Below are 19,978 nucleotides of genomic sequence, written 5' to 3' on the forward strand. Positions count from 1 at the left end.
CATAAATAAGAGAACAACGAATGACCAGATACCGTGGAGCTACCACATCAACAATGCTTGAATTGTTACATGAGTAAAAATATTCTTTTTCCACGTTTAAGCTAGTATGTTTCTGCTTGTTATAGCATAGTTAAACCTAATACAGGATTTGATTCTCATGATGTTCCAGGAGCATGACTTGTTCAGTTCTCATGGAAAACAGATCTCTATCATAGAGTTACAAATAAGATACTATCTTACCCTGTTTCATTAAATACTTTTTTGCTTCTATATTTTCCCATCAACATTATGACTAAAGTTTGCCTTCTAGTGGAGCTTTCTGTAGTGAAAGAGCACATTTACTGGGCAAGTATTGTTAACAGTTACGTCTATTCAAATAAAATAATACATTGCTCCTCTGGGCTTATATTTATACTGGGCTTATACAGTTTGATGACCTTAGTGTGAGTTTACTACTAAGATGAGATTCCATGTTTGCTGTGGCAACAATAATACAAACCTGGAATTCTGAGGACTAGGATACAAATTCGGTAATACATTTTGAGGCCTCTTGGCTGAAACACAATGTCACTAGCCAATCTGAACTACTATGGTATCAGGAACGAGAATCATGTCAAAAACAAAACACTGAGCTGAATCAGTTCATATTTTAACTGAAGGCATTCTTAATGTTCTTAACTGTTAAAAAGCAAACAAGATGGATTAAAAGATTATAGTTTTAGTCTAATGAAATCTGAAGAATTTATCAAAGAAAGGGCTATTATATATTTTTTTGGTTTGCTTGTATATGTGTGTTTTGGTGGTGGTAGTGTGTGGTGGGGGGGGGCAGTGGGGAGACTGGACCAAATACTAGTTATTAATATAGCACAGTTACTACTTCACAGAGATATACTGCTTAAAATGAATATGTCTCTTTGTACGTAAACAATAAGGCATGGAATAAGCTACCATTTCTGTGCTAAGTTATGACACTGTCACGGTAAAGATATATATATGTATATATATATACACACACACACATATATATATCTTTTCTCAGTGACGAATATTGTAAACTCCATTATTTGGCAAACAGGAAAACAACTATTTTACTGACCTAGAAACATCTAACCCATGGGAACTGGAAGGTGGCTGTCAGCACATAATTTCTGTACTCGGTTCTCTTTACTTTTTAATCATTCCATATTTTAATGCCACCAATCTAACATGAGAACTTAAATGATTGACTCTTTAGTTACAAAACTCTTCTTTACAAAAATAAATATTTACAAAGCTTTAAACTAAGTTATGTTTGCCCAGTGTCATTGATTTCTAAGATTTGGGGAGGGGAGGCGAGGGAAGAGGAAGAGCTGGTCACAATAACTCTAACACACACAGAAGCCTGAAGATATGATTACATCTTCTCTCCGCTTATATACAAAGAATCTACAGTATGTGATCCTGACAACACATGTTTCCTATTTTGTCAGTTCAATAAAAGCATACCATGTCAATGGTTTTTAGCTTGTGATTTGGTGATTGTTTCAGCACTGATTGTCAATGACCTATATGTCAGCTGATACAGTTGACACAGTTAAATCAGAAATTAGCATGCAGTCTCCTAAAATGCCAGACACACGGACCCTCTGCACCAGAGAGATATAATGAAACCCACATGATACCCCCATTAAACAATGAAACATGTGACATTAACTAAAAACAGGAACACATCAGCAAATGTGCCTGAGGAAGTTTATGGTATTTAACTCCTAAACATTAATTTTATCATGGAATATGAGGAACTAATTAACTGAGAGTTTCCTTTTTTATTGGAAGCGGAAATACTGTTCAGAAAACTGATGAAGAGTAAATACAGCATATTTTAAGTTTATTAAGCTTGGCTCATCGACTTCCATTTATTTAAGCTAATCTCGGAAGGCAATTAAATATTTCAATCAGTAACTTTATATGGCTATTTTATTTAGCACATTTCTGAAAAATTAATCAATGTGTTAAAATGCAGAATGAATATGTGAATATATTTCTAGTTTCATACAACCAAAACAATGGCTAAATACATTTTTAAAAAATTACCTGATCTTTTCCAACATGAACTCTAATAGGTGAGTGGAAAATGATAAAAAGTTTAAAACTTGGGGATTATAATTAAAACAGTTAGGGTTAAGGTTGTATCCTATGAGATGAATGTTTCTATCGGCACTATAATACTTTTTCTCTAAACAATAATACTTTCCTAGTCGGAGGAAGCATCATTCAGGTGTGGCAGAATGAACTTGATCCTATACAGGTAGAACATGAAATGTCATTAACTGCTGCGTGTGGGTCTATAACATTATTTTGGTGGGGGGAGACAGTTTTTGCTGGTATTACACTCAGTATTTAGCATTTTTAAGTAACCTAATGAGATAGACTCAATGGGAGGCACTCTTGCATATATAATCCTATTCACTCTCTGTAACAATTCAGGAAAATGGGTGTTATTAATACATTTTGCAGGTCAGGAAATTGAAGCTCAATAACTTGCACAAGGCCAAAGTATCATGATGTGGCAAATCAATTGCTTATCTGTATAATATTACACATATCCCTATAAGTGCAAGGTAAATTTTGTTACAACATTCTATTCTGTGGTTGTAATGTGATAGGTCAACAACAATAACTATCAAGTTAAAAGTTATAATGTTTAAAATGAATATATAACAGGCCATAAGTTCCTAAATGTCTTAGATTCAGGCACCATCCATGGCTCAATAATTCTTTCATGGCACCCTTAGGACAAAAGAAATGTCCAACTGTTCCATTTTATTAAGCAACAAGTTCCAAACAACTCATGCCTTTTATGTAGTGATTTAGAGATGCTCTGTATTTTCCTTGAAATTTTAAAACATCCTCTGTGCCCTGTGAATTAGCTACAGCACCTTGGTACTTTAGCACACAGTTTGGGCACTACAGCCCATCTATGGGGAAGACACAGTATCTGTGGCTACATGACACATTCATTTTGACACTTTGGGCCAAAACCATCAAGCCAACCTTTTTACAACTGTTTATTTCCTAACACACACACACACACACACACACAGAGGCAAGAATACTGGAGTGGGGTTCCATTTCCTTCTCCAGTGCATGAAAGTGAAAAGTGAAAGTGAAGTTGCTCAGTTGTCTCCGACTCTTCACAACCCCATGTACTGTAGCCCACCAGGCTCCTCCATCCATGGGATTTCCCAGGCAAGAGTACTGGAGTGGGGTGCCATTGCCTTCTCTGGCAGAGGACTATAGTCATTAGTAAAAAGAGAAGAACTTCTTCCTCTTATTTCTGCCTATCAAATATATGCTCTGAAGGAATAGTGCTTAACCTGAGTACTAGGTGGGGTATGAGGAAGCTGTGTGTTACAAAAAAAGAACTGAAATTTGGGGTCAGAGAAATTGGTATTGACCAAACTTATGGCCTTCAACCACCTTATCTCCAATGTCTTTCTCAAGTCTAAAGTGTTGAGCTAAAACCAACATACATCTTCAAAACCATTTTAAATTTTCATAGATTTTTTTCCTATTTTGAGCCAGGACAAAAGTCTTCCTGCCAACATAAAACAGTTCTACGAATATAAAAGGTATGTACATTTAATTTCAAAAATATCTACTGGATACAAGCGCTGCAGTTCACAGGTTCAAGCCTTTGGTTGAGAGCTCAGAATTCCACTCAGTCTTCCCAGCAGAAGCACATGGACTGGGTCCGTGGAGTCTCCAATCATCCAACATGTACTTGAACCAACTCATTTGTAGATTACATTTGTTTTATAATTCAGAATTTGAACCTTTGCTATTTAGTCTTCAAATTTATTTCCAAGGGCTTTAATGATTGCTTTCTACTTAAAATGAGCTAATACCCACAAATAAAATTTTAAATTGGGATCTTAAATTACACAATATAAAATCTGGGGTGTGTTTACATGTAACAATTAAATTGACAATTTTCATATAACTTATTAGTTAAAAATAAAGATCATTTATTTTTCCCTGAGATGAAATAGTTTCTGAACTGAGTTGACTGATTAAAGCAGTGTTTTTACACAACTGTTTCCCAGTTATTGCATATATTAAAAGTGCTCTATTTAATAATATACCATTATTTTACCTCCTTAGAAGTCTGGAAGTATTTTTACATTTTAAGAAATAAGTAAGAAAAACAATAACTAGATAGAGATACACGGAGAAGTGTGGGTTCATGCTTGACTTTTACTAACAGCAAATGCCAAAACAGAACTAAAATTCTGGTGATATATCAACATTTGCAAACTGATCTACATATTCATAGATAAGAATAGACTACAACATTCAATAAAACTTCTTTTCTATCTAGTCACTTTGCTCTGAAGTCTCTGGCTGTGCTATTTATTTGTATATTGTTTAATGATATGCTTTCCAATAGTTAAGAGAAATCCCAGCAATGATATTCTGTAGGTGTCCATTCCATACCATATTTCTATAATTATATTCATTATAGGCAAAATACCTTTATTTTCAATGGAAAACTTCTTTTTTGGAAAATAGGAGATACTAACTCAATGGATGATGGTTAGGTTACCCAACTTGTGCTTTTATTTTTTCCCCATTGATATTATTTTAACTTTCTTGGGTAGTTTCAGAGATTTTATTTATCAAGACACATCAAGTTTAAATAGAAAAAGGTATCATCAATACCTTCTTGAATGGATTGGTGAAAAGCATTTGAGTATATTAAAAAGTTTATCTTTCATATTTACTTGGGACTCAAATCAAGATGGATTAGTCAGTGTTACTTTCATTGAAAACTTTGTACTATTACTCAAAACAAATGAGAGCCAGAGATGTCACAAATGACAGAAAACTTGAGGGTGGGGGATAAAATAGGAAGTCCCACTGAAGAGGGATGATGGAGAGATTTGTTTCTTTCCCTATCTCAATTCCTCTCCTGATACATGATTATGGAGGAAATAGTCTGGACTATTTATCGCTTCCACCGAGCTCCTCAACTCAAAGTGACTCAGAGCATGAGAGTGTCAGCAAGGGTAGCACTTTATTTTGCTACTGGCTTCACGTTAGATTCAGAGTTTGGCATAACTGTAGTTTCAAGCTTGCCAGCAGCTGTAGAGATTTTATCCTATTTTATTTCCAAACATACTAAAGATGTGGTATCATTTGTAACTTTAAGCACTGAAGGTATGAATATCAAATGGTTGATATACTAATGACTTTAAGAAGGGATGTATTTTTCCATGCCACATTACATGAACACTGAACAAGTTTGCTATGCCAGCTCATCAAATGGGAGTGAGGGAGAGGTGTTCTTCACCTTTTCTAGGTCCATAGCTATACTACTGTTCATACTCAATGAGGTTTTCTCTTCAGCACAGTATCTGAAAATGGGACTTATTTTTAGAGTTGCTTAAAACATTTCTTTTTGGAAAACAGAACTGGTCTATATGTATGTACTGCAGGTGCAATCTGAGGCAATCTGATTTTTTAAAAGTGTTTTTTCTTTCACTTTAGTAACCAAAGCTACAAAAAACACATTGGCAACATGCATTTAATGTGAATAGTAATTCCTTAGGTATATGGAAACAAAATATATTTTAAAAACTCAGAAATTAATGAAGTGATAGAATTAAAAATTTTCTTCTGAAAATTTTATTTTTAGAATTTAAATATTTAGAATATAAATGTAGTCCTTAATTATAAAAAGAAGCTGGTATTTCTGGATGAATCAGTCTACAAAGACACAATTATGTGACAAACATATTAAATGAATAAATTAAAGATCCAGAACACTATTTTAAAACACAGGAAACCAAAGAGAAAGATATTCAAAAGCCATGTTAAAAACTGTAAAGAACAAAGTGCCTATAGTAGAGTCTGAATTTTGACACTCCTCTGTTCAGTTCATTTTTACCTAGACTCCATAGTTGCATCTACTCATATTTATGACTCTGTATATTTAAAAAATTATATCCCATTTCTTCAATATTGTATTAAAAAAGGTATAAAAGCTAGAAATAAATGTTAAGTATGAAATTTCAAGACATCATTTAGCAGGAAGTATATCTGATTTCTAGTAATATTCAACAGAATTTCTCAAATGCAGTAAGTGTTGAAGCATAGCAGGATGTTAATGGGACAATTTATTAACATATAAATGAAACAAAATCTTTTGGAACTTACAGAATATTCTACATAAATATCTAAAGTGATAATATTTTACTAATTGTTTCTAATGGTATTCTACTTTGATCTATCAAAATACTTCAATATACTTACTTTCTCTGTATTTTTTGAGCATGATAATGATGTTCTGGAATATACTTAGCTTAGCAGCCTAGTCCCTCTTTGGAATTTGTCACTATTTTTATCTAACAGATTATAGTTTGCATTTTGAGTATCTGAATTTTGGAAAATAAAGTATTAGATTGTTTCCAAAACTAACAGTGTAGAATTTTGATTTTGGTTAAAAAAAAAAAGGTCATAAAATCACAGGCGACTAAAGTGAATAAGCAATATAAACAGTCATTTCAATATAGTCTATCAGTGTAAAAATGCCTTTTTTTTGGTTTGTAATGAATGCTCATTAATTCATTCAACAAATAGTTGAATATTGTACTAAAACTTTAGATATAACAATAAATGAAACAGAAGGCGCACTGGCCCTCATTTTACAACTGAAGTGGAAGAAAATATACAGGATCCAAAGGAACCTGGAGACAGGGATCTAACTAGCTCAGGCCAGTCTTCCCTGGTCTGAGTTGGAAGAGGTTCACGACACCAAGGAGAATGAACACAAACAATTCAAATCACAAGTTAAGAAAGAGTATGGTTTGGTCTAAGAGCTAAAAGAATACCAGTGAGAAACTAGGCTGTAAATATAGGGAGGAGACGGATAATGGAAGGTCGGCTAATTCCCATTAGGCAACTTGGGTTTATCTTAAAGCACAATGGAAATCTATTAAAACGCATATTCCTATCTTCTCTTTGTGACCCCATGGACTTGTAGCCTGTCAGGCTCCTCTGCCCATGGAATTTTCCAGGCAAGAATACTGGAGTGGGTTGCCATTCCCTTTTACAGGGGATCTTCCCGACCCAGGGGTCATATCCAGGTCTTCCGCACTGCAGGCGGATTCTTTACCATCTGAGCCACCAGGGAAGCCGGGATATTCCTAGTTTACCTACGTAAAAATAAATTGAACCTGAAAATCACACACATATTTTAGGAATACACTGGAAATCAAAGTTATGAAACCAAATTATAAAAAGAAAATATTGGCTTCAGAAACACAGAAATATTCTAGGCACTTAAATATCAACATAAATCCTTTTCTACATTTTCCGTGTTTTCCCCTTTAAAATAAAAAGGCTATACGGGTGATCTCATTTCTTGGTGTGGCAGGAATATTAAATTGCCTAAAGCCATGCCCTCCACCCACTCCCAGATGAAAAATCAACGGTACTTACTACATCCAGCCTTATAGCTGAAGCCTGGAGGAAGGAGGAATCCTTGCTGGGCAGCTGCAGCCAGTGTCCGTTGATCAGGAGGGAATACGGGAATCATTAATGGCGGCAGTTGACCTTGAACCTGCTGAACGTATTAGAGCGAATCAAAGAGAAGAAGTCTTGATAGTCCATGCTTCCCAACCCTCCTTATTTTATGATAAAAGAAAAAAAATATTCAATTCAATACACTGGCATACAAGTTTGCTGGAACACTGGGCGTGAGACAGCCTTGGGACTGCTTTAGATGGCAGATTCAGAATACTGAATGCTATAACTGGAAGGTGATATCAAGCTCACTTTCTAACCTGGTGAATAATTTCCCTACATATATCCTTGACAGTGGTGAAGTATCTATTGATGCTTCACACTGCAAGTCTTTTCCTATTGCATTAATATAATGATTTTAAAAGTACCGGTTAGGTTGAACTAAAATCTCCTTTTATAAATCCCATGTGTTGGGACTAATTCTACCTTATAAAACAAAATTAACTAAACTGTACAATTTTATAATTTCTTCAATACTTGAAGATAATTCTCATGTTCATGCATAATATTGAGTTTTTAAATTTTTGAATAAAAATCTGGAAGAAAGCTTAGAGAGTATTAAGACTTTCTCCATTCTTTACAGAAGAGGTGTGTGTGTGTGTGTGTGTGTATGTGTGTGTTCATGCGCATGCACACATGTATGCTAAATTGCATCTGACTCTTTGCAAACCCGTGGACTGTAGTCCACCAGACAATTCTGTACATGGAATACTAGAATGGGTTACCATTCCCTTCTCCAAGGGATCTTTCTAACCCAGAGATCCAATTTGCATCTCTTGCACCTCTAGCATTGGCAGGAGGATTCTTTGCCACTGCACCTCTTGGGAAGCCTCTAATAGAAGAGGCAACTGGGGCCAAAAGAGAACTGACTTGCCCATGGCCATGGAATGGGGTGGGGGCGGGTCAAAACTATGTCTATGATCTGGTTCCTTTGATCCTTCTCTGTGCTAGACTTTCTTTGTCATCTATCTTCTTTCAGGCAACTGAACCATTCCTCAAACCATATGGCTTCCCTGGTGGCTCAACTGGTAAAGAATCTGCCTGCAATGAGGAGACTCTGGTTCGATTCCTGGGTCAGGAAGATCTGCTGGAGATGGGATAGGCTACCCATTCCAGTATTCTTGGGTTTCCCTGGTGGCTCAGCTAGTAAAGAATCCACCTGTAATGAGGGAGACCAGGGTTTGAATCCTGGATTGGGAAGATCCTCTGGAGAAGGGAATGGCTACCCACTCTAGTATTCTGGCTTGGGGTCAGGCTCAATAAAGGACAGAAATGATATGGATCTAACAGAAGCAGAAGATATTAAAAGGAGGTGGCAAGAATACACAGAACTGTACAAAGAAGATCATGACCCAGATAATCACAATGGTGTGATCACTCACCTAGAGCAAGACATCCTGGAATATGAAGTCAAATGGGCCTTAGGAAGCATCACTACGAACAAAGCTAGTAGAGGTGATGGAATTCCAGTTGAGCTATTTCAAATCCTAAAAGATGATGCTGTGAAAGTGCTGCACTCAATATGCCACCGTAAATTTGGAGAACTCAGCAGTGGCCACAGGACTGGAAAAGGTCAGTTTTCATTCCAGTCCCTAAGAAAGGCAATGCCAAAGAAAGCTCAAACTACCACACAATTGCACTCATCTCACAGGCTATCAAAGTAATGCTCAAAATTCTCCAAGCCAGGCTTCAACGATACGTGAACTGTGAACTTCCAGATGTTCATGCTGGTTTTAGAAAAGGCAGAGGAACCAGACATCAAATTGCCAATATCTGCTGGATCATCAAAAAAGCAAGAGAGCTTCAGAAAAGCATCTATTTCTGCTTTATTGACTATGCCAAAGCTTTTGACTCTGTGGATCACAATAACCTGTGGAAAATTCTTCAAGAGATGGGATTACCAGACGACCTGACCTGCCTCTTGAGAAATCTGTATGCAGGTCAGGAAGCAACAGTTAGAACTGGACATGGAATAACAGACTGGTTCCAAATAGGAAAAGGAGTACGTCAAGGCTGTATATTGTTGCCCTGCTTATTTAACTTATATGCAGAGTACATCATGAGAAACGCTGAGCTGGATGAAGCACAAGCTGGAAGCAAGATTGCCTGGAGAAATATCAATAGCCTCAGATATGCAGATGATAGCACCCTTATAGCAGAAAGTGAATAAGAACTAAAGAGCCTCTTGATGAAAGTGAAAGAGGAGAGTGAAAATGTTGGCTTAAAGCTCAACATTCAGAAAACTAAGATCACGGTATCTGGTCCCATCACTTCATGGCAAATAGATGGTGCTTGCAGCCATGAAATAAAAAGAGACTTACTCATTGGAAGAAATATTATGACCAACCTAGACAGCATATTAAAAAGCAGAGACCTTACTTTGCCAACAAAGGTCCATCTAGTCAAGGCTATGGTTTTTCCAGTAGTCATGTATAGATGTGAGAGTTGGACTATAAAGAAAGCTGAGCGCAGAAGAATTGATGCTTTTGAACTGTGGTGTTGAAGAAGACTCTTGAAAGTCCCTTGGACTACAAGGAGATCCAACCAATCCTAAAGGAAAACAGTCCCGAATGTTCACTGGTGGGACTGATGTTGAAGCTGAAACTCCAATACTTGGGCCACCTGATGTGATGAATTGACTCACTGGAAAAGACCCTGATGCTGGGAAAGATTGAGGGCAGGAGGAGAAGGGGACGACAGAGGATGAGATGGTTGGATGGCATCACTAACTCAATGGACATTAGTTTGAGTAAACTCCTGGAGTTGGTGATGGACAGGGAGGCCTGGTGTGCTGCAGCCCAGACGGTCACAAAGAGTCGGACACAACTGAACGACTGAACTGAACTGAACTGTATAGAGCATGGTGTTGCAAAGAGTTGGACACCATTGAGTGAGTTTCACTTTCACTCTCAAATCATATGGCCTCTGTTTCGGTTGCCATCTTTAGAACACACTTTAATTTTCTTGTGTCACTCTCAGAATGTGGGATTCATATAATTCAATAATCTAATACAATGGAATCACTATTTTCTTTGAATTGAACAATAATTTCTAGAAATATAAACTAATGCAGTAATTTCTCCAGCTATGTCACATTATTAGTAAATGCAGAGGTTGTCATTTACAGGAATATCTAAGATAGTTTTTCAAATATTTCAACAAGATTTCTCTGGTGGACATGGTTATTGGTTAGTGTTTGTCAGTGAACATATGAATGAGAATTTATAATCATGCTAAAAATCACACATCTGACATTTTGTTCTCCTTTACTATTTCTTCCTCACATTAATGCAGTTAGTTGGGAAATAACTATTTCATGAACACATACTATGTATAAGAAAATGAGCTAGGTAGTACAGACACTGTAATGAACAAGACAAGCAAGATCCTATGCCCATGGAGCTTCTGTTACAGTGCGGATAACGGTTAAGTGTAAAACAAGCACATACACAAAACAACACAAAAACACAAAAGAAATTCATTCAGTTGCCAACCTTAATAGCAACTCTGAAATATCTCCCAGACTTGATTTCCCTTTCTCTCACATTCTTAGGACACATAATTCTTATTCTCATTTCAAAAGTCTATCCCCAGTTTCTCCTTCATTTCATCTTTCATAGTAACCTCTGAGATATTTCTGAGATTTTGGTTGGTGAGTGGGTGTTGCTGGCGGGGAGTGGGGAATGTTGAGAGAGAGAAGGAGAGAGAGAGAGAGAGAGAGAGAGAAGGCATGATGAGAATGGGGGTTGGGGAGATAGAGACAGCCGGCCAGCCAGCCAGCCAGGCAGAAAGAGAAAGTAGCGTTAAGAACGAGAGATCAGTTTTCAGAAATGACTCCAAACTGGAAAGCATTTCTTTTAGCAAAAAGGATTTTAAAACCTATCACTGCCACCAGAGTGAAATAAAGTGAACAACACAACCAGAAAACAAAAAGACAATGTTTTAAGGTTAGAGCTGAAGGTTGTAGATGTTATACCACTGCAGCCAAAATTTTTTTGAACATACTGGGGGAAAGATAAACCTTATTAAGAAACAACTGGAAGACAATTGATTAAAATTTCAAAATTTCAAAAATTAGAGACTGCATGCTGAGCAGGTATGCAGGAAAAAATGCATACCTTTTGAAGGAAAAACAGCAAGGGGGCTGACTCTGTGTGAGAAGAGGACACAGACCAGAATAACAAGCAACAAGGAAACAAACAACAAACCAGTCATACTGGTTTAGCGTTATCACCAGCTCCTATGTATCCTTCCTATTTCCTTGTTTGGAAATAAGTTATTATATTTTCTACAGTACATCGCCTTTCTGAGACACCATTGGTTAAATGATGTATAAGATGGTTATAAATTTAATAAGAGCACTTTAGAGATAAGAAGGAAGGAACTTCAAATGAAATATATACAAGGGTTAGAAGAGGCATCCAAACTTCAGAGACCTTAAAATTTAGGGAAAATAACTCGCACAATTGCAGAAACAATAGGTTCTTGTTTTAGTAAAGTGGTTCTTAAACTTGAATGTGCATTTTAGAATCACCTGGCAAGCTCTGAAAAACACTCAGTGCCCAGACTGTTTCCAGACCAATTCAATCTGAATCAACAGGAGTGAGACCCAGCCATCAGCCTTATTTAATGTCCCCCTGATGATTCCAATGTGCATCCAGGTTTGAGAAGTACTGTCTTAAAGAATGCTGAAGTCACTGTCAACACGGTTTTTTTTTTTTTCTTTTCTTTTGTCTTCTTATTTTGCCTCAATGGTAAAGAATCTGCCTACTCTGCAAGAGACCCAGGTTCGATCCCTGAGTCGGGAAGATCCCCTGCAGAAGGGAATGGCTACCCACTCCAGCATTCTTGCCTGGAGAATTTCATGGACAGAGGAGCCTGGCAGGCTAGAGTCCATGGGGTCACAAAGAGTTGGACACAACTGAATGACTAAACTTTCACTTTTATAGGCAACTACTTCAACTTCAGGTATGTAAGTATTTGAAAGGGAGACTCTACTTCTTACAGGTCTGGTGCTGAGAGGATATTAAACTATATTCCTCATAGAATTCTTTCTAAACGAGCCTTGTATCTGTATTTCACATGCTCCTCTTGTGAGAAGCTGTGGGATGGTTCGCTTTCACTAAGAGAATAACGACCAAATCCTTCTATATATTATTCAAGTTTATTCAGTTTGAACTCCATCTTTTCAGCCATTTTTCTGCCCTCCTTCAGATATCCGGTACTCTTGCCTCAGTGGATCATGAAGACTTCCTTGCATACATGGTGCTTTTCCACACTTGAAGAGACTCAGAAGTATTTTTCTCCTCTGATTTTAGTAATTTTTCTTTTCCTTTTCTTCTTGGCCAAAAATTCTACTTATTTTTCAAAGGCTTTTGAGACCCACATAATGCCTCTGCCTGTGAAGCATTTCTTTCTTAAGATGCCAGTTTTCAGGCAGAAACAATTGTTACTTCTTTAACCTCACAAATACTTACAATACTTATAATAAATAATACAATACTTAATGTATTGAATAATAGTTACTGGTATAACTTGAGTCTCCCTTAAGATCTACCAGCATATTTAGCAAAGAGGTTGTAACTTATTTATAATTGTAACTTTAGGGTTTAGAGCAGCATCTTAATTATTATATGAATTAATAATTCATAAATAAAGAAGAAGAATGTATTATATAATCCTATCTATGTAATTTCTTCTTCGTGCACCAACTCCAAATGTCCACAAAAGGCCTGTGGACAACAAAGTTCTTTAACAACCAGAAAGGAATTCAGTTTCACCGGAGAAAAATGGCAGCATGAAATACCAGCTGCTTTCCGTTCCTGTTCTTAATATATAGATAAAAGGTCACATACATTAAGATAAATCCATGATTCTTGGGAATATGCATGCATGAAGAAATAGCAAAGTAATACAGAAATACTAGAAATATATCTGTAATGAACAGATAGACTTGCCTATCCATGTTCTAAAAACATGTTTTAATTATTACAGCCTTGCAGATATAAGTAGTCTATCATTATTATTTTCTTTCTGAAATATTTCCTGGTTTTATTTACATTTATTTTTCCACATTAATTTTAGGATATCGAATTTCTTGTCAAATTCATTAACCTAACTGCTTGATGGCAGGTTACACCTTTCAATTTATTAGAATCTTCTTCAAATACTTATTGCATTTTCCTTGGTAATTTTATTTCTAAGGTTTCTAGAAATATTTATATTGCTATGGTAAAGGTAATTTTTTTTGTTATACTGTTTAATTGGTTATAGAATGTACATAAATCTCTACTTGTGTGTGTGACAGTTTTTATCCAGGTAATTCGTTTATACTCAAATAATTTAACATAATCTTTCAGGTAAAATTTTAGTATTTTAAAGAATAAATTACAATAGATTTGGGGGCTTTTAAAATCTGTTATTTTATTATAATTTAAAAAAAAATATTTTGCTTCAGTATTATAATTTTTTTTTGGGCCAGAATCTTCCAAGATCCATATATATAAAATAATACTTTCAAGACTGAGAAATCTGGCATAGTACAGTCACTGTGCTGATAAATAAATGAGACTTAGTTTGGCCAAATAAATTGTTCTAGATCCCAAAGTTAACATTGAAACTATATCTCCTAATAATCTAGTATACCTTTTCAACACTTGGGAAGAATTGGGGGTGGGAAACAGAAGGACCTACAAGGGAAAGGAAAAACTAAAATAAAAAATAAGCCTAATTTCATAGACCCAGTGATGTGTTTATTTTAGAATATTATAGGACAGATTACTGAGCACTGTACTAAACTTCAGAATAAAGTAAAAACATATACAATCCAAGATCTGTGGTTAATTTATCTATGCAACTAAACCACATTTCAAATAGAGTTGATCCTCATTATTTGCAGATTCTGTATTTGCCAATTTGCCTACTCACTAAAATTTACTTGTACCCTCCCCAGATTTACTTGTACCAGTGTTTTTGTGACCACTTACAGACCTGTGCAAGGCAGCAAGAAATTTTGATGATTTTGTTGTTTAAAATGCACATAGAATCAATAATACATATTAATAAGTTGTCTTTAAACAGAAACACACATAAAACAAGTACATGTATTGATCAGTTGATGAAAATAGTGAGACCAAAGGATCCTCGGAGCCTAAGTCTGTGTTTCCTTTAAAAGCAGTTGCTCAGCATTTGCTAATTCAGTGTTCATGTTACCTTTATAGAACATGAGTAGTGCAAATAATGAGCATCAGCTGTATTACTGCTGTATCTTATGTAATTTTTAGCTCCTTGTTGCTGAAAATTAGCCAACCTTTGGAAGAAAAGGACACATCATATCACATCAAAACAGTGTAATGTTTCCTGGGTAAATTCTAAAATCAATGCAATAAGGTTAGTAAATTATTCTTATATATTTGCCAATTTTGACTATTTCCAAGTACTATTCACTGTTAACTTTATTTTCCTTTCATTAATGGATGAAATCTCTTCAAGCTCCTAATTAAGGTTTGCAAAACATGTGACATCTATAATTAAGTTTTAGGAAAATACTTTTGTCACAAAATTTTGGTCTTTTTAACGGGGGCATGATATTCACAAGTTAGAATAGCACATAATGAATTTAAGAGGCTACCTCCTATATATGTTAAACTTTAAGATGAATATTATGTTTTCACACTTTTAATAATTCTACCACATAGATTATGAATGTAATCTTGACCCCTAAAATCTAACGAATTCACCATAATCACTTTATCACACTTGTAAAAGAATGACTAAACACTTACCAATTATTCATAATTAAATATTTTATAGTTTAGATAAATCATGCTTAGTCACTAAGTTGGGTCCGACTCTCTGCCACCCCTTGGACTGTAGCCCACCAGGCTTCTCTGTCTATGGGATTTCCCAGGCAATAATACTGGAGTGGGTTGCCATTTCCTTCTCCAGGATTTTATGTAAATATTCTATTACAAAATCTTACATTGGGTTCCATGAAACTAATATACCATGTAGATATTTAAGGTTATTAATTTAGCTTCTAGTCCCACAGCTCTGTTTATTATTCATTCAATCAACATTTTTACTAACTGTAATAGAATGCACACTTTTTTGGTAACTAGGAATACAAAGATGAATTCACACAGAAAAAAATATCTGTTCTATACAAGTCCTGAGTCTGGTGAGGCAAAGGGACAGATAACTAGAAAACACTGGAATTAGCTCAACAACAGAGACTTGTATGTGATATACTATGGAAGTACAAACTAGAAACTCATAACATAGCCAGAAGTTAAAGTGGGCTTCCTGGAGACAGGTCCAGCAGATACAGACTCTGAACAAATAAGCAGGAGTTAGCCAGGCAAAAAGGAGGGAGTGTGAGGAAAGAATTTTAAGCAGAGGAGATGAGAAATGAGCAAATTACCAGGGATTAAAAAAAAAAAATCATGTGAGAGGGAAGCTACCAAGCAGTGTTCAGTTCAGTTCAGATCAGTTGTTCAGTCATGTACAACTCTTTGTGACCCCATGGACTGCAGCATGCCAGGCCTTCCTGTCCATCACCAACTTGCAGAGTTTATTCAAATTCATGTCCATTGAGTCGGTGATGCCATCCAACCATCTCATCCTCTGTTGTTCCCTTCTCCTTCTACCTTCAGTCCTTCCCAGCATCAGAGTCTTTTCAAATGAGTCAGTTCTTCATATCAGGTGGCCAAAGTACTGGAGTTTCAGCTTCAGCATCAGTCCTTTCAATGAATATTCAGGACTGATTTCCTTTAGGATTGATTGGTTGGATCTCCTTGCAGTCCAAGGGACTCTCAAGAGTCTTCTCCAACACCACAGTTTGAAAGCATCAATTCTTTGGTGCTCAGCTTTCTTTATGGTCCAACTCTCACACCCATACATGACTACTGGAAAAACCATAGCTTGGAAAAACCAAGCAGTATAGAAGAGCAGAAAGACATAAGGAAGAATCAATATTAGAAAGCCAGTGAATATCAGTCTGTGTATCAGAAAATGAAACCTGATACAGTTTCCCCTGTAAGCTCTGGCAGATGTAGTTTAGGTGGGATACCCTGGTGGGTATATGGAGGAGAGATTTGAAAGGCAAAGCAAAGTGGAGACTAGGTAGGTGTTGATGATGCAAGAGGTTTTACATGTATGAGTATGTAAGAAATCTCTGTACCTAAAAGATAAAAAGAAAAAATATATCTATATATATATAAGAAAAGGAGAAGAGGACAGAGTCAAAGATAATTCTCAGTGTCTAGTTTATGTAACTATTTATACTGGTAAAAACAAACAAAGAAAGCATTAGGGGTAACGATTTCTTTCATAGAAATATATGACAATGGTTCTGAACATATTTGTTAGAGGTGTCAAACTAATGTTCCACTGGAGATATCGTACCAGCAGATATTAGCAGATTGATACTCCTATCTGAAGCTAGTTAAGAGATTTTTAGAGCCTATGGTTTGGGGAGTCACTTGTTGATGAGAGTTGACCAGATAATCTATAAAGAGGGTTTGAAGGATAAAAAGAAGACAGCTTAAAATCATCTGGGTCACAGCAATAATTCAACAAAGGGCAGAGGAAGAGGAGTCTAAGAACAAAGAGGTAAGGTAAGAATGAAGAAAATCATGAGTACAGTACCAGAAAAACTAATGAAATACTAAGACTGAGGTAGTGTCTCAGTGAAAAGTGCTGTAGAAAGAGTATTTTAGAGACAAAATATTGTTCAAAATTGTTAATTAGAAGAGAGTGGTGAATCTAACAATATCAAATTAGAATGGAAGATAGCATATTCCTAAAGGTTGAGCGCTGAACGTGTGTATTAGTCGCTCAGTCGTGTCTGACTCTTTGAGACCCATGGAGTGTAGCCGCCAGACTCCTCTGTTCATGGGAGTCTCCAGGCAAGAATACTGGGAGTGGGTTGCCAGTTCCTTCTCTAGGGGATCCTCCCAACCCAGGGATCAAACCTGTGTCTCCCACATTCCAGGCAGAGCCTTAACCATCTGAGCCACCAGAGAAGCCCAAACGCTGGATGACAGGCAAGAAAAAGGAGATGGCAAACGTAGATGATTCTTCAGAGAAGGTTGGATGAGATGTCAGGAGAGACATTTGATGAAAGCTGCATAGGGATGTATAGATTTTACTTCAGTAGCAGAGTTTTCAGCAGTAGCACATTTATTAGCTCAAAGGTGCAAGTGGATACTGAGAATTTGAAATGTAGGAAAGAGAAGTTACTTGGTGGACCACAACTGCAGAGGAGGATGAAAGGCAAGGTGGAGGTGTAGAGATTCATTTCAACTGAGAACAACATCTCCTTCTCCAGGCCCTGAGGATTGGAGCTATACAAGTGGATAAGCAGATAATGTTCTACAGACAAGGAAATGAGAAGTTAAGGAAAACCAGGTCTGATGGAAGAAATTCTCTCAATGTTGAAGGCAAAGTTCATATCCTGAAAATGAGAGACGTTGGGATTGAGGAAGTGAGTTCAGAGAAGGTATGGAAGTTTGGAATGATTATGGTGAGAAAAGAAAAAGAAAGTAATCACAGATGATTAAAAAGGGCAATGGAAAAGCCTAGCACCTGAGCAGAGACCATGAGAATTTTGATGCTGTCAGTCTTCCCTTTTGTGAGTTTCTGGTCACTGTGCTTGAGGATCAGAGAAGATAAATTTCAGCATACAGGTGGGGGAAAGGCAAGGGGATGGGGGGGCCTTCAGCAAGGATAGGTTAGGAGGAAATCAAAGCTGCTTTTGAACAGCAATGGGCTTTAGATTTACCCCAGGAAGAGAGGCCTGGAAAGCATTACTAAGTTGAGAAAACTATAGGAATCAGAAAACTAGAGAGACTATTCCATGAAACTAAGGAGCCGTTTGTGTGAGAGCTCAAAATACAGGAAGTTGTGATAGAAGACTTGTTTAAATGGCATACACAAATGTTAAAATGAAAGGCAGTTTTATGATTTAAGTCAGCGCAATTACAAACGAAATGTAAAATCGGAAACTTTTCAAATGTTCTGCAAGAATTTCATCCGGTGAGTATTATACTATTCAAGCACATGTGGTCTATAGGGATCAGTTCACCTCCAGCTGAAATTCAGCCACCTCTGGTGGGGAGCACAGCAGCTGTTTAGAAGTACACAACGAAACTCTACAGCAGTTTTTGAGAAAATGCAAAATATAATATCCAAATGAGATGACAAGAGGGGTTTAGGTAGGCAGGATATAATTACCCAAACTGGAGTAACCAAGATGACAAAGCTGACTTTCCACCATTAGCAAGAAGAGGCATAGGGTCCTCAATGACCACTAATAGCCTGTGTTTTCTCACTTCATATAATAGAAAGTCAATTTGTAAGTTTATCCTATCCAATGAAGTGGTATTTAGAAAATGAAAAAAAAAAGAAAAAACAAAAAACCCCTACACTAAAATTTAGAAAAAAGGAGTCAATTTATCTGCCAATTAATCTACTAGGAAGACTAAAGACCATCTCATTGAGTGAAACAGGAACATAAAAACAGTGCTCAAATTGCAATATCTTCCTCTCACTTCTCAACAGTCACACTGGAGCTGTATCACCTCTAATTTCATTTGATTCAAGACAAAGACAAGTAGCCATATTCCTTTAGAACAAAAATGAACAGCCATGTGGATTTTTTACATAGTAGTCTTCTTCGGCAAAAAGCCACATAACTTTTTTTAAAAATCGTTTCCAAGGATGAAAATGACTTTGCCAAGCAAAGTGGCTTCAAAACAGGCCTCAAAAATACTAATAGAAAGACAGATGGTTCTACTAAGAGCTTGGCTGCCAAAAAAAAAAAAAAAGAAAGAAAGAAAAAAAAAGAGTGATGCTATTGAAGCTGACTGCAAAGTTATCTGATGACTACAAATACTTTTGTCCCAATGCAAGTGCTAACTCTGCCTTCAGGGCTGATACAGCCAAAATACTAACTTCCCCACATCCGATCCCCCTGTATTCCTACCCCTCCTAAATAAAACCTGTCAGTGCCAAGCCCCACAAAACAGCACAAGCGTGCACTTGATTCTGACTGACTGCTCTGCAGAAGCAAAATATTGCATTAAAGAACTCCTATTTAGAAACAGACCCACAAGGAAAATTGCTTCTCTTTTCAAAACTGCCTGTCACATTTTCTTTTTCTAATTCCCCTTTTCCTCCTCCTCTCTGTCACCAAAGGGCCCCTGGGCCCTATGAGTTTTGATGATACAAACTCAATTTGTATAAAGAAGGCAAGAAGCGGCACCACTGAGAGGTGGGGATAGTTTGCGAGGATAGAGAAATAATCCAGTCAAGACACAGTGCAATTTTCTTTCCAAACTACTACTACAATAATACCTCCACTTTATTTCCTTCAGGGCAACTGTCATTTCTTTTTAACCAGATTGCTACT

At 36.6% G+C, this 19,978-nt stretch overlaps 1 protein-coding gene across 15 annotated transcripts in view; it reads right to left on the reverse strand.

The window, feature by feature from the left end:
* SOX5 (SRY-box transcription factor 5) overlaps positions 1-19,978 on the reverse strand; it is a 1,090,001-nt gene that overhangs the window by 136,454 nt on the left and 933,569 nt on the right. For 12 of the 15 annotated variants that reach the window (XM_070453774.1, XM_070453776.1, XM_070453775.1 and 9 more), the window contains one exon: positions 7,483-7,606. In XM_070453774.1, the coding sequence (XP_070309875.1) occupies positions 7,483-7,606 (124 nt within the window). The remainder of the gene's footprint in view (positions 1-7,482; positions 7,607-19,978) is intronic. The other 3 variants (XM_070453783.1, XM_070453772.1, XM_070453784.1) reach the window with 1 other exon arrangement.

The sequence above is a fragment of the Odocoileus virginianus genome, chromosome 23, assembly GCF_023699985.2.
Source record: "Odocoileus virginianus isolate 20LAN1187 ecotype Illinois chromosome 23, Ovbor_1.2, whole genome shotgun sequence".
NCBI lineage: Eukaryota > Metazoa > Chordata > Mammalia > Artiodactyla > Cervidae > Odocoileus > Odocoileus virginianus.